Below are 24646 nucleotides of genomic sequence, written 5' to 3' on the forward strand. Positions count from 1 at the left end.
TTTACAATCTCTGTTGTGTAGCTTCTTTAGATGTGGGAACACCTGTCAAATCAGCTGTCAAAAGCTGCATCCTTTCAGAGGTAACAAGTCAGCGAGGCCTTAGGCACTTGCAGGGGCTTCAGGAAGGAGATGAAAACTAAGCTGGGCCCTGACTGAGGGAATAAGCAGAGCATGACAGGCAAGGGGGACAGTGAGAAAAGATCCTGGACCAGATAGGACTTTGTTACAGACTGAATGTTTGTGTCTCCCCTAGATTCCTATGTTGAAGCCCCAACTCTCATTTGGAGGTAGGACCTTTGCAAGGTAATTAGGGTTAGATGAGGTCATAAAGGTCAGGGCTCTTGCTCGCTCTGCTATGTGAAGACACAGTGAGAAGGTGGCCATCTGCAAGTCAAGAAGAGAGTCCTCACCACACAACGAATCTGCCAGCATCTTGATCGTGGACTTCCTAACCTCCAAACTCATTCTATGGTTTTTATTATGGAAGCTTGAGCTGACTAATATAGACATGGTCCCTCAAAACCCACTCACTTAATGCCATGGCAAACAGAGCACTGGATTCTGAGCCCAGAGATGCCATGGAGGGCATGTACATGGAAGTTGAACATAAGAACTGGAGGACACTCTCCATTTATGTGCCCTCAGGGACATCTAGTTTGTCCCTGAAAAACACAAGAAAGAAAAGTGCTCTAGCCCCTCAAGGGGAAGAGTTTCCAGCGTGTTTCCCTGCCCTAACTTTTCTTTGACGGGTCTGCTCTCTTGAGGTCTCAAGATCACACCTGCCAGGACACCCATGTGATGGGGGCTGAATTCAGTGCTGATGGACAGTTGGGTTGAGAGCCAAGAGGACTATTGGAGTATATCCTGCTTATGCTGGAGGAAAAGGGTGGAGGTACCTAGGCCAGGATGGGCTAGACAGGGATCCAGCTCTGCTTGATTCACAGGATCCATGAGACCAGGGTTTGTTTACCTTGGGTGGGGGTTCCTGGTAGGCTGTGGGCTCCAAGATTTTGGGAGGTCGGTATCGAGCATTCCTTTCCTGCTCTATAGCAATGTCCTTCTCCATCTGATAAATGTCACTGCCAAGGAGTCAGGTAAAGATAAAGAGGAATAAAGTTAAAGATGCTCCTGGGACCTCTTCTCTGTACTCCTTCCTCAGAAGCTTGGAGAGGCCCAAAGAAGGATCACTGGATCCCATTTCTGTCTCCTTTGCAGAGTGACCTGAGGAGACCCTTCTAAGAAGGCTGGATGATGGTCCTGAGGCAGCTCTCCCAACAGTGAAGTTGGGAAAATCACATAAATGGATCAATGGTGGGAAAAAGTCCTTGGAGAGCCAATCCAATAGGGTAGTGCAAGTGTGTCTCCCGCCTACCTCCCCAAGCATCTTGCCTTTCTGTGCTTACTATTGGCACTGACCCCCTAGGTAGATTTCTGATATCTCAGCCAACTTTATCATTAAGACCTGTGTTCTACATCTCCTATGTTTCATTAAACCACCCACCAACACATTCCTGGCATGTATTAATGAGAAATGGCTATGGATTCATTCTTGGGTTAGATACGTACATGCTTCTTGCCTTTCTTACCCAATCAAGTTTCTTCCCAACTTGGGAATCACAGATCCTAGAGGACTCTGGATGATTACAGGGGGTCCATGAATCCATATGATCATATATGTACCAAGTATTATATACTACTGAATATATATTATTTGGTACTATTTTCAAGTGTACATGCATTGTACTATAAATTATATTAAAAATTCATTATATAGCTTAATACATTTTGCCAATCAATAAATTCTGAAAATATAACTATTCTTATGGGAGGAATTTTCAAAATTTGACATTAAAAGGGCCCTTCTTACCCCCCCCCCCCAAATTAGGAAACACTCAGCAAATCCCTTCTTAACTCTAATGGAGGACTACCAGGCTATAGCTTGAGGGGGCTGGTATCCTGGCGTCCTTGGGATCTTCAGATGTCCTTCCAATCACACCAGAAATCCTACTCCTAACTCCATCCATGGTGGAGGCTGGCCTTGTTCCTCTAATAGGGCATGCTTATCAGCTCATGGAGAAGTGCCTGTCATAGCTCCCCATGGTTCTCAAGCCCCCAGGGTGAATTAAGACCCCCCCATCACCCCAAAGCTTTGGCCCTTTCAAATTACATCTTTCAAATACTTTTCTGGGAACACTTTGGCTTCTCTAATTTGACCAAAGAGATGAGTCTAAAATTAATCAGGAATGTCAACAAAGGGATAGACAGATACAGAGAGGTCTTTGAAGCTGAAAGCCTTGCAAACTGTGTTGGAACGCCCTACAAGCAAATTCAATGTTATTCCCACTGCCTTAGCATGCCCCTTGGGTTACCTCCCCCCAAAGGACTTTCCAGGAACTATTTTCTTTCTCTAAAAAATGCCAGCATGTTGACTGCAATGTTTAAAGCTATGGTGTTTTTAATGTTAATGAAATACTAGATTCCCTAATGCAGAGACCAGCAAACTATTGCCCACAGGCTAAATCCAGTCCCCTCACCTATTTTTTATGGCCACAAACTAAGAATGGTATTTACATTTTTTAACGATTGAAAAAAATAAAAAGAAAAAATTTCATGACATGTGAACATTATATAAAAATTCAAATTTCAGTTCCCCCAAATAGTCTTACTGAAATCCAGCTACACTCGTTTATTTATGTATTGTCTATGGCTGCTTTTGAGCTATAATGGCAGAGTTGAGTAGTTGTAACAGAGACCATATGGCTCACAAAGCCCAAAATATTTACTATCTGGACATTTACAGAAAAGTTTGCTGATCCCTGACCTAAAGGATGCCAAAAAATAAGTCAGACCACCCAGGGAGGAGTTGTTGGCAGGGAGGCCACCAAGGAAACAGGAGGACCCTTTAAAAATGTACTCTGACAGCACCCTTCACAAGGGACCTTCCAGTACCCAGAGAATAATGGCTCTTAGGTGAAAGATCAGACCTCCAGGCTGCCAATGCTCTATTTAGAAGGGAGAGGCAACCTCTGGGTCACTGTCTTAACAGTCAAAAATCAATCACTGCCTTCTCTGCTATCTGGGAGGAACAATCAAAGGCAGAGGAGAGGCACAGGGTGCTGCTGGGAATGCGGGACCCATGCCCAAGCTGGGCCTCCTGTAGGGCACACCCCATATCTCTGCAAAGTGCATAGGCATGTCAGTGAAAATCTGGTTCAGACTTTGGGTTCTAACCTAAAAAATATTTTTGGAGCACGTACTAGGAGCAACACCCTGTGCTTGAGGTTGAGAGATATCGAGATGGTGAGGCTTATCCAGGCTGGCTGTGTCTGTGAATTCCTATTGGACAGTGAACTCAGTTTCCCTCCCCTTGCCTCTGGCAAGCTGCTCAGTCTCTAACATTCACAGCACCATGCTTCTGCTGGGAGCACCAGTCAATTCCACTTGGACACATGGCTCTGTGCTGGTCAGAGGGGAGGTCCTGGTGCAAGTCCCAGCCCCATCCACCACTGCCACTGAACCTGAATTCTCTCATCTGTAAGGTGGCTGCAAGGAAACCAACTGCATGTTGTTTAGGTAAATACATTGTAAGCCTCTAAGAGAGGCTCTAGAGGAGACTTGCTCTCTGGGAGCCCTGTGCCTGCAGCCCCCCACCCATTCTCCATGGTCACCTGAGGTTGCACACGAGCTCAGTGAAGCGGGGCCGCTCACTGGGGTCGTAGTCCCAGCAGCGAGTCATGAGGGTGTAGAGAACAGGTGGGCAGAGGTCGGGCTTGGGCAGCCGGTCCCCCTTCTCGAGCACCCCGATGACGTCCTTGTTCTCCAGCCAGAAGAAGGGCTGCTTGCCAAAGCTCAGGATCTCCCACATGCATACAGCTGAGGGCAGGAGGAGAGGGCTCAGGACCTGCACTGGAGAGGACTCATGTGTGGAGAGGCCAGTCAACCCTCCTCAGGGAAACCCATGGCAATCAGCACTCAGTCCCTGCCAGGGACCTCCAGTGTTCCCTAGCCTCCCCCTCTAGCATCCCTGGGGTCTTGCTCATTGTGGTGGTCCACTAAGGAACCAATCACCTGCATCTGCAAGTGAACTAGGGCTCCCCTCCCTAGACCCTGTCCACATGGAGCTATTAGGTTTTGTGTGGCCAGGAGGAGGGGGCAGTCAAAGGCATGTCATTGGGATTCCACCAGTCCTTCTCCTAGAAGGAAGTGAAGCCTCTATGAGAAAGCTGGGGTTTGAAGCATAGCACCAACACTTGCTGCCTACATGACCACAGGCAAGCCCCTGGCCTGCCTGAGCCGCAGTTTCCTTATCTGGAAAATGGAAATAATAATAACAAGATTTATTGGGTTGACTGTGGAGAACTGAGAGGGATAATCTATGTGGCTGTGTGCTCTGTAAGGGGCTGTCCATCTATCACCTGGTCTTCTCACCTCTACCTGCTCCTCCTTCTGAGAACAAACCTCAGAGTTTGGCTTTGAGGATGCCCTCCAGGGTGCCCCCACATCAGTCCCCAGGGCTGGTTGGTGGATGCATGCTCCCCTCAAGAGTCTTTCCCAGGAGGATGAACCAATACTAGCCAGACAGGCCCTTGGCCCATGTGGCCCCCAACCCACAATTGGCCCCCTACTTCTGAGACTTCTCAGTGGTCACAGCAACTTGAAACTTAGGGGTGGGAGTCTAGACCCCTCCCTGCACCCTCTCATAGCCTGCTCATTAGGGGGAGAATCAGAATCCTTTCCCACACTGCTGAAACACCACTCACCAAACATCCAGACGTCACTGGCTGTTGTAAAGCGGCGGAAGTTGATGGACTCAGGGGACATCCACTTGATGGGGAGACGGGTCACAGAGGCTTTGGGTGGGCAAAGAGGTTTAACAGGGGTTATTTAGGGAAGAAAGATCCAGAATTATTCAGAAATCCTCCAGAGACCCTTGGCCTGCCTGGACTTCACCAACTGTAGTCTCATTCTTTCTTCTTTATTTTCCTTTTCCTTTTCCTTTTTCTTTTTCTTTTTCTTTCTCTTTCTCTTTTTCTTCTCTCCCCTTCCTTTCCTTTTCTTCTTTTCCCTTATCTTCCTTCCTTCCTTCCTCCCTCTCTCCCTCCCTCCTTCCCTTCCTTTTCTTTCTTTCTTTCTTTCTTTCTTTCTTTCTTTCTTTCTTTCTTTCTTTCTTTCTTTCTTTCTTTCTTTCTTTCTTTCTTTCTTTCTTTCCTTCTTTCCTTCTTTCCTTCTTTCCTTCTTTCATTTTATTTTTGGCTACAGAGACCCCTCCAGGGACAAAGCAGAGGCCAAAGTCCCCTCACCTTTGTAATATTCCTCATCCTCAATGTACCGGGAAAGGCCAAAGTCTCCCAGCTTCACACACTCAGGGGAGGCCACCAGGATGTTTCGCACAGCGATGTCCCTGGGAGAGAGGGGTGGAGTTTCAGAATGTTTCAGAGAGAGACAGACAGGTGGACAGAGAGAGAAAGGGGAAGAGTGTTGGCCAGACTCCCAGCCTTTGGAGCAGAACAGGGCCACTTCTATCCGTCAGCCCTTCCTTGACCCACTGAGTCATCTTGCTGAAGCCCCACTCAGGCAGGAGGCAGGACTGGCCCTCAGGTCCCACCACACACAAGGCCCTCTACCACCTCCCTCCACCTCCCTATTGGGCCTTCTCTCCCATCACCCCTTCTCACGTGGCCCCTTCACACTGGATTGTGAAGCCCATTTCAGGTCTCTAGGACTTGCTCCACATGCTTGCCCTGTTGGCTATATCCTCCCCTCTGCTGGGGATGTGGGCACCCTGCTGATTCTTCAAGCAACTTTCCTGATCACAATTATTCTACCCTGTTTCTGAAACTCCACAGTACTGTAGGCTTTTGTCATGGCTGAGAGCAGCAGTGCGCAGATACCATCCACGGAGCACTAGGACAGCCATGACCACCCAAACGCTTTGCACACTCTGTGTCGTGACATAGAGACCCTCAGACCTCCCCGGCACATGGGGGGAGACAGGGGCACAGAGAGCCGAAGGAGCTGGCCCAGTAGGTTCACCAAGGGAAAAGGGGCAGCCCAGGCAGCCTAACCCCAGAGCTGAACTCTCACTTCTTCCTGGGGAAGCACTCACTGACTCAGTTTACCTCATGTTCCTGGCATCATTTCTACCTCCAAACTGGTTTGTTTGTTTGCTTCTCATAGATAGTCTCCATTCCCCACCATTTCTTTATTACTGAAAAGCTGACTCCAAATCATGATGACTTCACCCAAACAAACAAAGGAAACAAATCTATTATCCCACCACCTGCACCCCATGACTATTTACATCTTGAAATTTCCCTCATGCTATGAGGTCAGCTCCTCAAGGAAAGGGATTTTTGTCGGGTTTAATTACAACTTCATCCCAGAGCTGAGGACAGCACCTGGAGGCACAGGATAGAAGTTCCATATGTGCTGAATGAGTGAATGGAACAAATGAATGAATGAATATTTATATCCCCTCACACTGCTTTGCATAATATCACCCACAAGCCCATGTATCCCACGTTCATGGTGTTGGATTGAAGAGTTCACCTGCTTACCCCGATGCTTTGAGAGCACATCCCCCCCTTTGTCTCCTCCAGGGGATCATATCCCTCATGGCTGGGACCTTCTTTTCAGGAAATAGGAGCAAAACAAGGTGGAGAAGGGTCTACTCCATAGTCAGAGGGAGACTAGGACTTGGTAGCTCAGGGGTGCTGGGGGCCAGTGCAGGGCCAGGTGCTTGGGCTGGGGAGGGCCCAGGCCTCAGGATCTTCCAGGCATTGCCCTAGTCCTGTCCCCCTGGCCATGTGTCACCAACCAGGTGAGCCTGAAGAGAGCAAGTTCCATGCAAGTGGGGAAGAAATTTCCTAGAACCCACAGGGAAGCAGACTAGATGCCTAGATGCACTGAGTTACAATAACACGCCCAGCCCTTTAGATTACTCTTAATAGCAATGCTGAGAGGCACATATCACTATTCTACTCTGCAGATGAGGAAATGGGTTCCCAGAAGATGCTTAAGTTGTCACATTAAGCAGGACCAAAGCTGGGCTTTCAACCCCTGTCTGTGTGATTCCGAAGCCCTGCATTACCCCAGGCTCCCCAGGATCAGATGAAAGAGACCAGCTTACTCCCCAGGCCCACCTGTGGACACAGTTGATGCTCTCCAAGTAGGCCATGGCCTTGCAAATCTGCAGTGAGTATAGAACAAGAGTGAGCACCTTCAGGGAGTTCTTGTTTCGCTCTAGGTAGTGGCCCAGCTGTAGGAAGAGGGAAGGTGCTGTCAAGACCCCAGCAGGCAGCCTCCAAGCCCTCCCCGGGCAAACCTAGGTTGGCAAGATGTTCCAGAAACTTCCTCTACAAATGATCTCTGGGTTGTTTCACCTAAATACAAAGGGCAAGAGGCTGGGAGCTTAGGGCCCATGTTCGAAATGCATCCTACCTACAGGCCCTGCTCAACTGTGACCCAGCTGTCATCACAGGGTTCCATTCCTGTCACCTGCAGCTCACCTCACCATAGGGATACAATTCCATGATGATCCAGGTGGGTTCCTCTTCAATGATGCCGATCAGCTTCACAATATGCGGGTGGTCAAGATTCTTCATGATCACTGAAATTGGGGGAGAGAGGGAGGAGCCAGAGGGGTGCTAAGGTCCAATATGAGAAACACACTGTGCTGTCCCAACTGGGAGAAACAGAGAGTGAGACCCCTCCTCAGAGGAGGTCCCCGCACTGTTCATACCCTTCCCCATTCCAGCTTCCAGGCTCCTCTCCCATCCTGCAGGTCTGTGTGGTCCCAGGGGACTTTTCTCATGAACAGGGCTGAGTCACTCCCCAGGGCATGCCTACCTGCCTCACTCATGAACTTCTCCTTGTTGTCCAAAGTGCAGTCTTTCTTGCAGGTCTTTACAGCTACATTGATTTTCTCCCCTTTCTGCAATGAAAGTCTGTTCAGAGCTGCCCCTTACATCTGCTTCTGGGCCAGCCCAGGGCTCAGAAGAAAATGTCCCCTTGCTGGCACTGCCATGGTTATCCCACAAACTTGACTGACAGCTGAGGGAAGACAGACAGCATCTGGGCCTCCGGGGCTCTGCAAGGCACAGCCTTCCCTTTCCTCCTTCTTCCCCCAACTCTCTCTCCACTCCTCTCCCACTCCTGATTTCCTCACTTCTTGATCAGGGTATGTCAGGACCAGAGAGAACCTTTGAGACTTGAGCCTCTGGCTGTCCAGATGAGGACACTGAGGCAAGGGCCTGTGCTCTGTTCCATGTTAGTGGGCCTGTGTGGATCACATGCAAAGCGTGTGACCTCTTTCTCTCTCTTTGTTGTTGGCTTTTACATTTCTGCTTCCTCCTTCCCTGGGCTCTACTCTTTCTGCAGTGTCCAGCCCCACCAGCCCCTCCCTTAGATACTACTCTTCCTCTTCTCAGAGCTGAGTTTTCTCACACCTCCCCGAGTTCTTGCCCGCCAAGGTTCAGCCAACCCTTCCCCAGGTCCTGCTTCCATTTTGCTCCCTGGGATTACTATCCTTCTGGGAAATGACTCTGCTTCCAGCACTCCCTAGGGATTTCAGAAATACTGCAAATGCCAAGTAGGTGAAGAGCCACACATCATGGTGGCTGCTCCAACCTCAGAATAGCTGACTTCCCCTTTCGTCCTATGGAAAAGTGGGAAGGGAGTGTCAGAAAAGAGTCTGGAACTTACATGATTTGTGTAGACACCTTCGTAGACCTCCCCAAAAAAGCCTTCACCAAGAATCCGATTCAGAACTACATCATCCCGTGTGACACCATACTGTGGGCCTGCACAGATGGAGACAGCAGATGGTCTCAGGGCACAGAAACTGCTGGTGCCCATAGGAGTCTGAATATTTGCAGCCCCCAAGGCCAGGCTCTGCTCCCTTTCTGCCCAGGCATTGCCAGACCCCTCAACAACATCTCAGCTCAGATCCAGAGGTTGGCCTGGGAAAGGAGTTCTAGATGGTTCCATTGTCTCTGACCGGGGGAAAAGCCAATATCACCCTGTTCCCTCTGAAGGCCAGGTCCCATATTCACTCTTAGGATCCCCCCACACATCACAGGCACATAAAAGGTCAATGGTGTGGGAATAAAATCTCAGCTTTCAAATCAAAGGTGTTTCATTCAGGTTTGTCCCTGTCTGAAACACACATGGGAAAAGATGAAGGAAGGAAAGAAAGTCCCCCGTGGTGTCCCCATAATGTCACTTCATAGGACCCTGGCTGTGGCCATTGTGGTAGGGTCAGAGATCTACCTCCGGGCCTTCGTAGGGTCTCATCAGGAATCTCCGCATAGATGTCTGATTCTGGAATGACAGAAAGAGAACATTCTACATGTAAGACACCCTCAGCAGGCACCACCAGGCATCAGGCTCCCACGCAGGCCAGCAAAACCAAGGCTGACATCCCCAGGAGGGGAGGGGAGCCAGGCAAGAACTGGGGCTCCTGTCCTAGGTTTCATCATGGCCACAGAACCTAGGGCACCTTGACTTGAGACTCTGCACACTGCTGCAAGGTTGCATCATTCAGGGCAAGTTACTCAGTCTCCCTTAATCTCAGTTTTTCTTTCTGTGAAATGAATGTTTCTGGGGAATGTCATAAAGATCAATAAAATAATACCTATTATATATTTAACACTATTAGGTACTGAATGTATTCCTCCCAAATTCATATATTGAAGCCCTGACCCCCAATGTGAAGGTATTTGGAGGTGGGGCTTTTGGGGGTGTCAGGAATATGGCACCCCCATGGTGAGATTACTTCTCCGATAAGAAGAAGAAGAGAGACCAGAGATCTCCATCTATCCACCATATGAGGATAGGAGAAGGTGGCCGTCCACATGCCAGGAAGACAGTTCTCACCAGGACCTAGCCTTGCTGCTACTTTGATCTTAAACTTCCAGTCTCCAGAACTGTGAGTAATACATGTCTGTTGTGAAAGTCCCACAGGCTGTGGTGTTGAATATGGCAGCCCAAGACAAGACAAACATGGTGCCATGTACTAACTGTTGAATACACGTTAGCTATTGTGATTCATGACATTTGAAACCATCATTGAGAAGTCACGGGGAAGTCTGTTTCTCTGGAGCTTGGAGGGAATCCTTGACAATGTCACAAGAGTAGGCAGAAGGGAGGCTCCAGGCAGAGGCAGAGAATAGCAGATGGGCAGCTTACCTATGCTGCAGCTCTCTGAGAGGTGGGGCCGCTGTGCCTCCAGGTTTCTGTAGGAGGAGATGAGAGGGCAGGAGCCCAGTGAACTCAGAGTCTGACAATGAGCCCCAGGGCGGCCCAAACTCTCCCGACTGCCCCTCTAGAGGCCAGCCACACTGTGTCCCCTGCCTGCTGGCAGGAGCAGCCTAATGACACCAGGCTGGTAGCATGGCCTGGGCTGCCAGAGGACAGCAGCAATTCTCCCTAAGATGATGCCAGGTGGCATTAGGACATGGGACTATCCCTGCAAGAACTTACAGGGTGAAATTTACTAGTGAGAAACCGCCACTTCTGACATGCTGGGGTTCCAGCATTCTCCCCTAGGGCCTGGAAACCAGAAACCATGGGGTGGAGGGGGTTTCCTATTTGTTCTGCTTTCTCCAGGAATACACAGGCTGCCTTTCCATTATACTCACAGCACGGGGATCTGGGGCAGGCTGTTCCGCTTCTCACCATCTGGGGAGAGGGCAGAAAGAGGGGGTGCTGGAGCCAGGGACACAGGGTCCTTAGATGGATGGCTGACCTCACTGCTTCTATGAGCCAACATAAGGGAGACCCCTTCCCACCATTCTGTATCCTCTGTATCCTCTGAAAGCCAGAGCGGAAGCTAAGTAGGCCTTAGGCCTGAATTAGAATCCTCTTAGTAAAAGAAATTCTCAGGCTTCCTTCTGCCACCACCCACATGTTCCAACTTGGACCCCTGATTCATAATCCAGAATAGACACATCTACACAGGAGGGACAAGTTATGTTCTAGCACTAGCTTTGATCTTCCTGGGGCCACAAACATCTCTGTTCCAGATGCCATCTCCCTAAGCTGCCTTTGGCCAGGGCCTGAAGCTAAGGACCCAGGATGGGTCCACAGGGAGTATCCAGAAGGGCTGGGTGAGCACCCTCCTCACACTTCCAAAGCCTCTTTGTTCATATATTGGTCAATGGCTTAGCTTCTCTCCCTCTGCCACTGGGGGCTTGTGCCACATCAACCCATTGGGCCAGTATGCCTTTAAGTGGAAACTCACCTTTCTTGGGATGAATGATGAGAGAGCCTTTGTGCTCCCCCTGCAGCCGGCAGTAACCATCCACCAGGTCAGCCATGTTCTCGGCCTCTGCCAGAGAGGAGGTTTTGATGGACAAGGACTGCAGAGAAGAGACCAGCCAAGGATGAGACTCAAGAGCCTTGGCTAGAGTCTGCCCCACAGGACTGAAGAAGAAACTGCACACTCAGAAGGAGCAGGTGATGCCACCAATCCATCCCCTGTCCAGAATCCATCAGCACATATCCGGGGGCTTCCATTCCCCATGCCCACCAGGGGGCACTCCTGTCACCCCTCCCGACTGAAAACATTAAACCCTAGGAAGGCCAGTTTTGCTAGGACTTATTTTGGTCTCGAAGTGCGTAGCATAATGCCTTGTACCCAGCAGGTGCTCAATAGGTAAGAGCAGAAACTAGGAGAAGAGGGAGTGGGACAGGGGACAGTCAGATGAAAGGAGAGATAGACAATCAGTTTGCATTTTGAGTTCTCTCTGATTATTCTACCCACAAAAAGCCCAGGTTCCCAGAGGTCTTGTTACTGAGTCTTCATTCACTTGTTCAAAGTTAGATCTCTGATTTGTAACTTGACTTCCAGCCACTTCGTCCACCCTAAACTCCTCCACCTTATTTCTCAACATTTTTAAACAGCTTTGCTTCCTGATACATCTCCCTTATAATTTTATTGTCAACCTGGTACATCGTCTGAGAAATGGGTGCATTTTCTTAGTGAGGTCTCAGAAACCAGGCTGGCCTGAGCAAGAAACCCCAACCTGTAGCTGCATCCCCTTGTTTCAGAGCTTCTCGGTGCCCAGAGATGCTCACCTGGGGGGCGCCTTCGATGCCCAACTGCAGTACCGCCTGGCCCTCCTCCAGTGGCAGGCACCTGATGGACCTGATCTGCTTGAATTCAGCCAGGCAGGTGGGCTGTAAGAAAGGGGGCCCTTCAGACCATCCCACTCCTGGGATCAAGCCATGAAGATTGGTCAGTGTCGGGGGAGGAGCCACAGGGAGGTCCTGCGAGTCTCTCCAGTCTCTCCATGAGTCTCTCCATGGATGTGGAAAGAGAATCAAAGACTATTAAGGCTGAAAGGATCTTCTGGTCTAAACTCCTCACTTTGCAGAAGAAAAAGGAGTCTAGAAAGCTAGGACTTGCTCACACTCATATGCCAAGTTGGTGATAGAGCCAGGACTGGACCCGGGTCTCCTGTCTCCCATGGAATGATTGTCCCATTTTGCCATTGCAAGATCAACTCTTTTATCTGAGCCAGAAGAACAGTGATAGTGTCTCATCTCCCCCACCCCACCCCCACATACACACCACCTGTGCCACTCAGCCTCCATGCAGAGGATAGTCATGGGGAACTAAAGAACCATCTGCTCCATGTCCCAAACACTCTCTCTACAGCTACTCAAACCAAGGGCCTCTCTGCTCTCAGCAAGGGGCAGGGACAACTGGTAACCAGGACAAGGAAGGGGGCAGCAGAGAGGGGGAGACCCCTCTAGGGATGGGTACAACCTGCCCCCAGTCTCTCTCTACCTTTGCATCTTGACTTGTCAGCTGACGGATGCCCTTCGGGCCGATGACCAAGTCCACAGTAATGTTCCATCCTTGCTGGAATAAAAGAGGAGAGAGAACTGTTGCTTCAGTCCTGTCTCCCTCACATTTCAGAAACTTGGGGCTGGGGGGGAAGCTCACTAATATAGACATAGGCCAGCCACTCGTCTCCTAGACCCTCTAGCTCCTTCGATCTCAAAACCTTACCATACAGATTCCCCTCCTCCCCATACTCTGCCTACTCTCCCTACTACCCAGATTTGTAGCCAAGATTTCAGTTCTGTTCCTCAGGCAAGTAGTTTAACATTAGTTGCATTTTAGGGCATGTCAGCTGCTCAAGGATCTTTGTCTGTGTGTGTCGCTATGAGCCAACATGTTCCTTCTTGGGCCCCTCACATCGGCCACATTCCTAGAGGCATGGAATTTGGGTCAGGGAGAGAATAAAGAGGACGTGTCATTACAATGAGTTCACAGCGATAGGTCTCCTGGTCGATGTTGGCAAAGCCCGCAAGGGTGTTGAAGAACTTCATGACGCACTCTTCCTCCCTGAGCGAGGCATACTGCTGGAAGGTCTGCTGGATCATCTTCCGGAACTGCTTGGGCTGGGGGTGGAGATGGTCAGTGGTAAGCTGGCCCTGCTCCTCCAAGCACTGATTCCTTCCCCAATGTCACCAAAAGCCTGTCTGCTACTATAGGATGGTCCTGAGGCCTTTGCCATGAGAGCAGTAGCCAGCCATCTATTTACTAAAGCACACACCTACTGTCTCCAGGGAGGCTCACCACAGTCCTGGGATGAAGGCATGGGAGGTAGCATCCACAGGCCACAAAGATAATTGGCCTCTGATGTGGAACTGGAGGCAGGTTTCCTAATTTCCAGTCACAGAAAAGGCTCACTGGATGCTTTTAGTGGTGCTATGTCCAAATGGGCCAAGACACTAGATACCCCAGATTTCTCAAGTATCTCTAGCCCAATGCCATTGGGCTCCAGTCATAGAGACCAGCACAAAGGGGTTCTCTCTGGGCACCCTACCCAGTGGTTTCCTCACCTTTAAGTTCTCCTGCATCTGCTTTGGGAAAAACAGGTCCAGCCCTACTTCTTTCCTGAAAGAGGGGAAGACAAAGTGGCATTTGACTCCCCCTTACCCCCAACCCAGGACTTCAGACCAATCAGGAAGAGTCATGATGGATTGATGACCAGGGAGATGGGTCCTACTTGGCTTTGGTATGGGGACGAACAAGATAGGGAGCAAGTAGAAGCAGGGCAGTGGGGAAGGAAGGGAGGAGAGGCAAGGGCAAGTTTCAGGACTTACTCCAGGAACTCGAAGTTGGACTTTTTGTCAAGTGCATTGTGGGGCATGTCCTTGAAGAACCGCCTGGAGAGAGAGAGAAGTCGTGGAGAAGTTGATGGTTGGAGAACAAGGCCATCAGAGTTGAGTGACCCAAAGCCACACATTGGTCTAGAAGCTCCCTTCCCCCTGCCAAATGTAGTAACCAATGGAAGGGAGAGCATTAGAAGAGTCAAAAACTTTGATATTTACAAAACCATGAAGAAAAGGAAAACCCACAAATTTCACTCCTAGGAAGGACTGTAGCCCTCTGCTTTGGGAGGCCCAGCTCTGGGACTTCCCAGTTGTTGGGAAAAGGAGAAAGATGGTAGTTCTACCTTTGGCCTCTAAAAAAATGACCCAAGGCAGCCAACATGGATTGAGGGTCTAGCATTTAGTGGCTGAGTATATAAATGACCCTCTAAAGTGCTAATTCAGTGGTTCTCAACCAGGGGCAATTTTACACCTCACTCTCCAGCCTGGAAACATTTTGGCAATGTCTGGAAATCTTTGGTCATCAATCTGGTTGGAAGGAGAGTGGTCCCACCAGCATCTAGTGTGTAGAGGACAGGGATGTTGTTGTTGTTGTTGTTTGTTTAATGTTTTATTTATTTCTGAGAGAGAGAGTGTGGGTGTGTGAGAGCAGGGGAGGGTCAGAGAGAGAGGGAGACACAGAATCTGAAGCAGGCTCCAGGTTCTGAGCTGTCAGCACAGAGCCCGACGCGGGGCTCGAAACCACAAACCATGAGATCATGACCGGAGCCGAAGTCAGACGCTTAACCAACTGAGCCATCCAGGCGCCCCAGGGATGTTGTTAAATATCTTGCCAGTCACAGAATAACCCTCCAAACAAAGAATTATGTAGTCCCAAATGTCCGTATTGTTGAGATGGAGAAACCCTGGGACGTTGATCTAAGGAGAGAACTCGGGAATCTAGGAAGAATGTTCTTTTCTGACCCACTTCTCTCTCTAGAGAGTATCTGATAGAGTAGGATAGCATATCCTGGAGGAGTGTGTCAGTTGATTAAAACAGACCTGTACTTTGGAAACCAAACGACTAGTTAAAGCAATGATATTCAGTTGTATGATGAGAAGAGCCTATCCAGGATTCTCCCCTGAATGTAAGGTCATCCTCCTCCTACTTCTACCTGAAGGTGCTAATGGTTAAGATCCCAAATTTTCACACAGCCAATCATGGCAACTTTAGAAAGTTTTCTGAGGCAGGGGTGCTTGGGTGGCTCAGTTGGCACGGATTTTGCTCAGGTCATGATCTCAGGGTTTGGTCTGTGAGTTCAAGCCCTGTATCTAGCTTGTTGCTGTCCAACGCAGAACTCACTTCAGGTCCTCTTTCCCCCTAACCCTCTGCCCTTCCTCCACCTGTGCTAGCTCGCTCTCTCTCTCTCTCTCTCAAAAATAAATTTAAGGGTCTATGCTGAGAACAAACTGAGAGCTGATGGGGGTGGGGGTGAGGAAAAGGGGGGTGATGGGCATGGAGGAGGGCACTTGTCGGGATGGGCACTGGGTGTTATATGTAAACCAACTTGAGATACCACCTCACACCAGTCAAAGTGGCTAAAATGAGCAAATCAGAAGACTCTAGATGCTGGCGAGGATGTGGAGAAACGGGCACCCTCCTACACTGTTGGTGGGAATGTAAACTGGTGCAGCCCCTCTGGAAAACAGTGTGGAGGTTCCCCAAAAAATTAACAATAGAACTCCCCCATGACCCAGCAATAGCACTGCTAGTAATTCACCCAAGGGATACAGGAGTGCTGATACATAGGGGCACATGTATCCCAATGTTCATAGCAGCACTCTCAACAAAGTCAAAACATGGAAAAAGCCTAAGTGTCTACCAACAGATGAATGGATCAAGAAGATGTGGTTTATGTATACCATGGAATACTACATGGCAATGAGAAAGAATGAAATCTGGCCATTTGTAGCAACATGGATGGAATTTGAAGGTGTTATGCTAAGCGAAATAAGTCAGGCAGAGGACAGATACCATATATTTGCACATATAGGAGGATTAGGAGGAACTTAACGGAGGACTGTGGGGGAGAAGAAGGGAGGAAATAGGGGCGAGAGGGAGGCAAACCATGAGAGACTCTTGAATGTTGAGAAAAAACTGAGGACTGATGGGTATGGGGGAGAGGGGAAGGGGGGTGATGGGCATGGAGGAAGGCACTTGTGGGGATGAGCACTGGGTGTTATATGGAAACCAACTTGACAATAAACTTAAAAAATAAAAGAAAAAGAAAAAATTAAAAAATAAATGTGAAATGAAAAAAATTTTTAAAATAAATAAATAGAAAGTTTTCTGAGCCAATTTAACCTGCTTGGCCCCTACATTCACAGAAAACCTCAGTGCAAGCCTGTGAAACGATTATAGGCAACATGGCCTCCAGCAATTCTCATTGGCTTGAGGGAGCTGCAAAATGTACTCCTAGGTAGCTGAACAAACTGGTTTGCTGTATGCACCTATTTAATTGGTAAATGCCATCAGAAAAGAGGATTTTAGATCTTTCAGGGTTGTCCATTCATTCAAATACATACTGTGCTCTCATTCTGTGCCAGGCAAAGGCAGCACCAATGCTGATCTCAAGGATGTGATAGGATTTCACAGTCTAGTGCAATGTGAGGCAATCAGTCCTAAGTACAGAGGATCCAGAGGATCCATGCATGGTAAGGCAAATTGGGTGGGCATGAGAAAGGGTGGGGGGGCTTCAAGATGGAAAGGCCCTTGAGCTGGTTCAGGGCTTGTTATGGACATTTCACAGGTGAGCTCTGAAGGTTTCTGTGAACGTAGAGGGCAAGTAGGCAACACTGGCTCAGTAAATTTTCTAAAGTTGCCAGAATAAAAAAAGAGTTTACCATGTTGAAAAGGGAATGAGAAGAGCATGCCAGACAGCAGTGTCTGTATCCCAGCTCCTACTGGAGCTGAGGAAACAGCAGTGAACAACACAGTGGAAACCCAACATTCAAATATCTCCCAGGACTTTGCCTAGTGCTCAAAGAAACATTTACTGAATCACTTGAATAGTAGATAGATGGAAGAAGCAGGCAGCCTTGAGGGAAAAGCATCCAAAGGAAGCAGGGGATACTGACCAGAAATGGGGCTGGTCTTTCTATTCTAAGGACCAGACAGTGAGCACCTTACCCTCTGTCAGCCACCACTTGTTCCCCTGGCTCCTACATACCCACTCTTGCTTCCCACCCTGGAGACAAGTCCAAGCTGGCTAAGAACTCCAGTCCCTGGAGGGTCCTTGAGGCCACATACCTGAGCTCCAGGCAGCCCAGCTGCAGGGCCATGCCCTCACTGACCTTGCTGGCATAGCGTTGCATGTAGTCATTCCGTAGCTGGTGGGGAGAAAGATCAAGGTTGAGAGTCATGCCCCCCTTCCCTGTTTCCTTGACTGTGGGCTCCAAGAAATGGTGGGTGCTTTGAACACAATCCTGCTGCCCTGAGCTGTCTCTCACACAGCCCACCATGCACAAATGTGTAGCAGGTGAAGAGGAGAGGTGGAGACTTACCCTTTCCTCTGCCTCTTCCTCTCTCTAGAACCCTCTAGAATCATGTCTCCATAGGCCAAGGCCTTCAGGTTTTTTGAAGCAATTTCAGACACATTCTCTTGTGGCTTTATGAGGCTGGAGTTCAGATTCCCCTCTCCACTTTTCATTTTAGAGATAAAGAAAGTGGAATTTGGGGATGCGTCAATCATTTATTCAAAGTCTTGTTGGTAAGTAGTGACAGATGTCATCCACTCCACAATAAAAGTCTGGCTTTGTCTTCAGCAAACCAGGAGGGAGATACAGGTGGGAGCTGAGACCAGACAGAAAATAATGATGGCCTCTCATACCTCCTCAGCACTCTGTGCCAAGTCCTGTGCTAAGCACTTTACATGCATTACAGCCAGTGGTGTGTTTTGGAGCAGCTCCAAACAGCTCATGAAAGCCAGTTATCAAACTTTCTAAAGTTTTGCAAGCTTTATGATAGCATATTGGTAGCTTGAAAAATGCCATAGTAGGGAAATATTTACACCATGGAAATTGGCAAGTGCTATAAATCAGGGATATTTTTCTTCAGAGAGCCAGTTTACCAGCACTAATGATACCATTTGGTCCTCACAACAACCCTATAAAATACGTATTATTATTATTATTATTATTATCATCCCCATCTTCTAGAAAAGGAAATAGCTTCAAGCAAGTATGTTAAGCTCCAGGAAGATACCAGGTTAGTAGCTGGCAGCACTGACCAGAAGTCAGACTCTGGCATGTCAGAGTCTACATACTTAAGACTACCACTTCTCGGGGCGCCTGGGTGGCTTAGTCGGTTAAGCGTCCGACTTTCGCTTAGGTCATGATCTCACGGTTCGTGGGTTCGAGCCCCGCGTCGGGCTATGTGCTGACTGCCAGCTCAGAGCCTGGGGCCTGTTTCAGTCTGTGACTCCCTCTCTCTCTGGCCCTCCCCTGCTCACGCTGTCTCTCTCTCTCTCTCTCCTAGAAATAAATAAAACATTTAAAAAAAAAAAAAAAAAAAAAAAAAAAAAAAAAAAAAAAAAAAGACTACCACTTCTCTTTGTACCTGCTCTGTCTGCCCTTCACCAGGTCTCCTGAGAAGTAAATAGCCACCAGCAAAGTCCAAAAGGAGCTGTAGATATGGAGCAGGGTAAGCCAGCACTCAATTAGCCATGAGAAAACCAGGATGGAACAGCTACATAGGGGCCAAGGCATGTCCCAAGAGAAGTTTCCTAGATTGGGACCTCCAAAATCTGGACTTTGTCTCTCTTTTTCCACAGGAGAGGATGGTAATAGGACCCTGGGGACAGAAAAGTAAAATACTTCTACCTGTTGGTAAAAATAAAGTAGCGTTGTCCTGTCTTCTTTTAGGCTTTCCATGAAGTCCTCTGGTAAGTAGCGGATTTGGAGGTCATACCTGCAACAGGAAATTCAGACTCTCTGGTTGACTTAGGGAAGCTGGCCATGTAAGGGTTTGCCCATAAGGCTCATGGCCACCAATTCAGGACATGTTTCTTCTTTCCATCCCCTGTGCTCTGGTGGAGGACTGTGGGGAGAACATGGAGGACAGAGGGGTGACCAGCAAGTGGTGGTCAAGACTAGTTCTGACTCTCCATCTCATCTCCCTGTGGCAATTGTTTTCCTTAGATTTGAAGATCAGCCTTTGGCCTGGCTCTCTATCTTCCCTGCCCTACTGTTCCATAGCAATCCTTCTCCATAGCACCAAGATATCGTGTCTGGGGATGTTCCTGATATCTGTCCTGGGAAAGGGCTCAATAACAAGATCTCACAACACACCAATATCTTGGCCAATAGAGGCATTGGATGCTGCAAGAGGACTAAGCCTAAATGCCACTTGGATTTTCTAGAAGATTCTCAGAGGTTGGGAAGTGCTCCAAGGAAAGACTTCCCTGGGCCTCCTGACACCACACTCTTCTCCCCCCCATCGGAGAGCTCAGGGCTCTTCTCCTACCTCCATTCAGCCTCCATGTGCAGACACTCGTACTTTTCCTGAACCTCACCCACTGTCATCTGCGGGTGTAGCCAGTGGATCTCATCCGACTTCATGTGCTTCAGCCTCAGCCCATAGCACTCACCCAGCTGGATGTTGGGCCCTATCCGTCCGCTCAGCAGAATGGAGGCAATGACCTCCTGGGGAGGAGAATAGAGAGACATGATTCAGGGATACCCCTTCTAGGCTCCCACAGCCCTCATGCAGCCCCCAGAAGTGTGATTCTCTACGGTCGGGTTCCATCTTAATGTTTCATTTATCTCTGATTCTCTAGCCCTTAGTGCAAGGTTTGGTGCACAGTGAGCTCTATCTGATGAATGAATAATTTGATAAAATGAGAGAAAAATAGAGAAACTGAGAAGAGAAGAGAGGAGCAAAGGAGAAAATGTAATGAACAAAGAACACAGATTCTGTGCTTCTGCAGCACACTTCAACCAAATGGGTTAATAACTATTTGAGCATCTACCATGTAAAAGCACTCTCTGAATGGCTCCTAATTTAGCCAGCACTATTAAACACCTATAGTAGGCACGCTAGGCTCCTTGCATACATGATCTCATTGAATCATACAACACAGGAAAGTAGGTGTTATATCTCCATTTGGCTGATATAGGTTACACAGCTCATGGAATTAAGCTGGGGTTTTAAACCCTGGGCCAGTGGACTCTGAATTTCTACTAGGCCAAGCTGCTTCATGGGGTGCTGGGGCTGGGCAAGGCAGAAGGATAGGATTCACATTAATGGATTAACTGGCATACTTCCCACATAAGAAGTGTGGCCACAGGAAATAGAGTATTAACAAGAGATTAAGAACCCTCCTTATTCCTACTTTCTTGTTGATCAGAAGTCAGCCTGCCCATAGCCTGATGCCATAGCTTGACCTGAGCCAGAGCTGGATCAAGAAGAGGCCCACTGAGGGGCACCTGGGTGGCTCAGTCAGTTAAGCGTCTGACTTTGGTTCAGGTCATGATGTCACCACTTGTAGGTTTGAGCCCCACATCGAGCTCTGTACTGACAGTGAGGAGCCTGGAGCCTGCTTCAGATTCTGTGTCTCCCTCTCTCTCTGCCCCTCCCCTGCTTATTCTCTCTTTCTCAAAAATAAATAAATGTTAAAAAGTATTTTTTAAAAAAGAAGTTGCCCACTGAGGGGCACCTGGGTGGCTCAGCTGGTTAAGCATCCAAGTCTTGATTTTGGTTCGGGTCATAATCTCACGGTTGGTGAGATGGAGCCATGCATCAGATTCCACACTGAAAGCATGGAGCCCACTTGGGATTCTTTTTCCCCATCTCTCTCCCCACACATACCTCCTCTCTCTCTCTCTCAAAATTGAAAAAGAAGGAAGAGGAGGAGGAGGAGGAAAAGAGACCTACTGGGCAGCTGCCTGGAAGCCCATCTATAAGGTCTTGCCTAGCTCTGAAATCACATTATTTTCAGTTTAATTCGGTTTTTTCATATGGTTGCACACATAATTGGCAAAGGGAGCCAACTCCCAATGGAGCAGAAAATACCATCAAAGGCAAATTTTAAAAACTCTTCTTATTTTCACTAATAAAATATTAAGCTCATAATTAAAAGTACCATTTTAAAGGAATACCAAATTATTGGTCTGCCTTGGCACCCTCATGTGGTGGTCCAGCCCTGCCTCCTGCCAGCTGTCTTCAACTCCAAGGAGTGGTGAAGCTAAAAAACCCTAAGCCTGAAAAATCCCTTCCCCATTAGGGAAGCAGATCCCCATCAGAGCAGTCAACTTTTGCTTTGTGAGACAAATAGGGAAACTGAGGCATAGAAAGTATACATTAACAGTTGTCACAAATCAGTGCAGGAATCATAACTGCCATCTTGAGATGGGGAAGAAAGCTGTGATCAATGGTACTATAAGGGACTCAGACAAGAGGGAGAGCACAAGGCTGTGAAGTTGACCGTTTTGTCATTATTTCCACCTATTTCCTGCTACTGATCCTCTGTACTGCTCTTTCCACTCATACAATGATATTATCCAGAGACCCCATGACATTCCTGAGCCGATCTGGAGTCCCAGCACTCAGGTGTTTTTAAATGAGTCCCTACCCTAAAGGAAACTTACCTGGGCTATGTCTGATTTCTCTAGGGCTTGTAATTATATGAAATTTCAAATATATATGAAGTACACTGAAGTCAAAAGAACAGTATAATAAAGGCTGATGTACATGTCACCCAGCTTCAATGATTATCAAAACTCTGCCATTCTTGCTTCATCCATTATACCACTAACCACCTAACCACCACTCAACTATTACCACTTTTTACAGGTTTTTTTAGTTTATTTATTTTTTGAGAGAGAGAGAGAGAACAAGCAGGGGAGGGGGAAAGAGAGAGGGGGTGATATAGAGAATCTCAAGCAGGCTCTGCACTGTCAGTGGAGAGCCTGGTGTGGGTTTGAACTCATGAACTGTGAGACCAAGTCCTGAGCCGAAATCAAGAGTTGGATGCTTAACCAACTGAGCCACCCCCCGCCCCCCACTGGTGCCACTATAGTTCTTTTAAGGTAAGATTTATAGACATTGAAATGCACACATTTTAGCTATACAAGTTATATGTAATCCACATGCCAATAATTAAGATACAGGACTTTTCAAGACACCTGGAAAGTGCCTTCATGTCCCTTCTCAGTCAATCCTCATGCCTATGCCCATCCCAACTCAAGGTAACCAGTTTTTCCTCCCATTTTTATTTAGTTTCACCTGTTCTAGAACTTCACATAAATGGAAAAATTTAGTATATATAATTCATTTCCCTGTTTCTAGATACCTGGGCTGTTTCTTATTTTATGCTATTGTGAATAAAAGTACTATGAACATTAAATCGCAGGTCTTTTTATGTAGATATGTTGTCATTTACTTTGGAAAATACCTAGGAGTGAAAATTACTTTGTCAAAGGTAGATATATGTTTAACTTTATAAGAAGCTGCTAAGATTATTCTGTTTTATATTTCCATTGTGATATATGAGATGTTCATTACACTACATCCTCACCAATATTTGGTGTTATAAGTCTTTTTTTTAATGTTTTATTTATTTTTGAGACAGAGAGGGACAGGGAATGAGCAGGGAAGAGGCAGAGAGAGAGGGAGACACAGAATCTTTAGCAGGCTCCAGGCTGTGAACTGTCATCACAGAGCCCAATGTGGAGCTCAGACCCATGAACTGTGAGATCATGACCTGAGCCGAAGTCAGATGCTTAGTCAACTGAGCCACCCAGGTACCCCTTAAGTCTTTTTAATATTATTAATTTTAATGGTTATATAAAGTATCTCACTGTGTTATTAATTTACATCTCCCTGATGACTAATGATATTGAGCATGTTTTTATCTGGCCATTCATGTAATTTCCTTTGTGAAGGATTTGTTCCAATCCTTTGCCAATTTTTCTGTGTTGTCTTTTTATTATTAAGTTGTAGGCAACCCTTATACACTTTATATAAAAGTACTTTGCATATGTTTTAGAAATACTTTCTCCACCTCTGTACTTGCTTGTTATTAATTGTCTTGTCAGACAAAATCTTTATCAAAATTTTCTTTTACAGTCAATGCTTTCTGCATTCTGTCTAAGAAATCTTTGCCTGCCTCCAAATCAGGAAGGTACAGTCCTGTTTTCTATAAGCTTTATAGTTTTAACTTTCCCTTTGGAGTCTGTGATCTGTCTTGAATTAATTTTTGTGTATGGTGTGAGGTAGGGTTAAAATGTACTTTTTTTCTCATAAAGATCTATAGTTGTTCAGCATTGATTCTTGACTTTCATTTTCCAATTGAATTGTTTTGCTGTCTTTGTCAAAATCAATTGGCTGTATAAGTTTAGATTTATTTTTGGACCCCTCACTTTCTGATTTATTGGTCTTTGTCTATACTCTGTCAGTACCACACCATCTGCATTAGGATAGCTTTAGAGGAGATTTTGAAGTCAAATAGTATAAATCTTTTATCATCTCCTCTCCAAAATTATCATGCTATTCTAGGTCTCTGCATTTCCATATACATTTTTTATATAGCTTGTAATTTTCTATTTAAAATGCCTGTTGAGGTCCAGAAGAACATGGCAGAGAAGTAGAGTGCTCTGTACTTACTGCCTATGTCTCTCAAACAAAGAAGGGCTGAAGCCAAAGGACTCTGAACCCCAAAAGTCTGGGAGAGAAGGAGATGGAGTCTACTAAGAAGATAGCCTCAATAGGGTTACTTCAAGGAAAAAACCAAAGCACCCGTGGTGGAGAGTCTAAAACATCACTACAAGAAGGGAAATAAAATAACCAAAGTTATAAAAACAGAGAGCAAGTAACATTCTTCAAAAAACACCTCCTGAGATTAGGAGGAACTTAACGGAGGACCATGGGGGAGAGGAAGGGGAAAAATAGTGGGTGAGAGGGAGGAAGGCAAACCATGAGAGACTCTTCAATGCCAAGAACAAACTAAGGGCCGATGGGGGTTGGGGGGAAGAGAAGGGGGGTGATGGGCATGGAGGAGGGCACTTGTGGGGATGAGCACTGGGTGTTATATGGAAATCAACTTGACAATAAACTATTTTAAAAAAATACCTCCTGAATGGCCAGGCCCTGGGCAGTGTATGAGTCTCCTTTAATACAGCAGTACTCACAGGTGGAGAGCACATAACAAGCTTTTAAAACTTACAAGAGACAGGAAGCTAGCCAAAATGACAAAATGGAAGAATTCTCCTCAAAAGAAATCCCAGGAAGAAGTGACAGCTAAAGAATTGATCAAAACAGATATAAGCAACATAACTGAACAAGATTTTAGAATAATAGTCATAAAATTAATCACTGGGCTTGAAAAAGTCATAGAAGATAGCAGAGACTCCATTACTGCAGAGATCAAGGATCTTAAAAATAGTCATGATGAATTAAAAAATGCTATAAATGAGGTGCAAAATAAAATGGAGCCAGCCACTAGTTGGATTAAAAAGGCAGAGGGGAGAATAGTTGATT

At 47.2% G+C, this 24646-nt stretch overlaps 1 protein-coding gene across 2 annotated transcripts in view; it reads right to left on the minus strand.

Annotated features, from left to right (window-relative positions):
• Window positions 1–24646, minus strand: part of PTK2B (protein tyrosine kinase 2 beta) — a 131660-nt gene that overhangs the window by 14861 nt on the left and 92153 nt on the right. For both annotated transcript variants that reach the window (XM_039217356.1, XM_039217355.1), the window contains exons 3-22: window positions 19634–19812; window positions 18991–19078; window positions 17420–17499; window positions 14122–14184; window positions 13858–13912; window positions 13273–13413; window positions 12794–12868; window positions 12079–12180; window positions 11243–11360; window positions 10641–10680; window positions 10189–10235; window positions 9271–9321; window positions 8704–8801; window positions 7849–7933; window positions 7509–7609; window positions 7143–7258; window positions 5301–5401; window positions 4761–4850; window positions 3669–3873; window positions 971–1079 (exon numbers count right to left, since the gene is read on the minus strand). In XM_039217356.1, coding sequence (XP_039073287.1) covers window positions 971–1079; window positions 3669–3873; window positions 4761–4850; window positions 5301–5401; window positions 7143–7258; window positions 7509–7609; window positions 7849–7933; window positions 8704–8801; window positions 9271–9321; window positions 10189–10235; window positions 10641–10680; window positions 11243–11360; window positions 12079–12180; window positions 12794–12868; window positions 13273–13413; window positions 13858–13912; window positions 14122–14184; window positions 17420–17499; window positions 18991–19078; window positions 19634–19812 — 1944 coding nt within the window. The remainder of the gene's footprint in view (window positions 1–970; window positions 1080–3668; window positions 3874–4760; window positions 4851–5300; window positions 5402–7142; window positions 7259–7508; window positions 7610–7848; window positions 7934–8703; window positions 8802–9270; window positions 9322–10188; window positions 10236–10640; window positions 10681–11242; window positions 11361–12078; window positions 12181–12793; window positions 12869–13272; window positions 13414–13857; window positions 13913–14121; window positions 14185–17419; window positions 17500–18990; window positions 19079–19633; window positions 19813–24646) is intronic.

The sequence above is a fragment of the Hyaena hyaena genome, unplaced genomic scaffold (assembly GCF_003009895.1).
Source record: "Hyaena hyaena isolate Hyena2069 unplaced genomic scaffold, ASM300989v1 scaffold_682, whole genome shotgun sequence".
Classification (NCBI taxonomy): domain Eukaryota; kingdom Metazoa; phylum Chordata; class Mammalia; order Carnivora; family Hyaenidae; genus Hyaena; species Hyaena hyaena.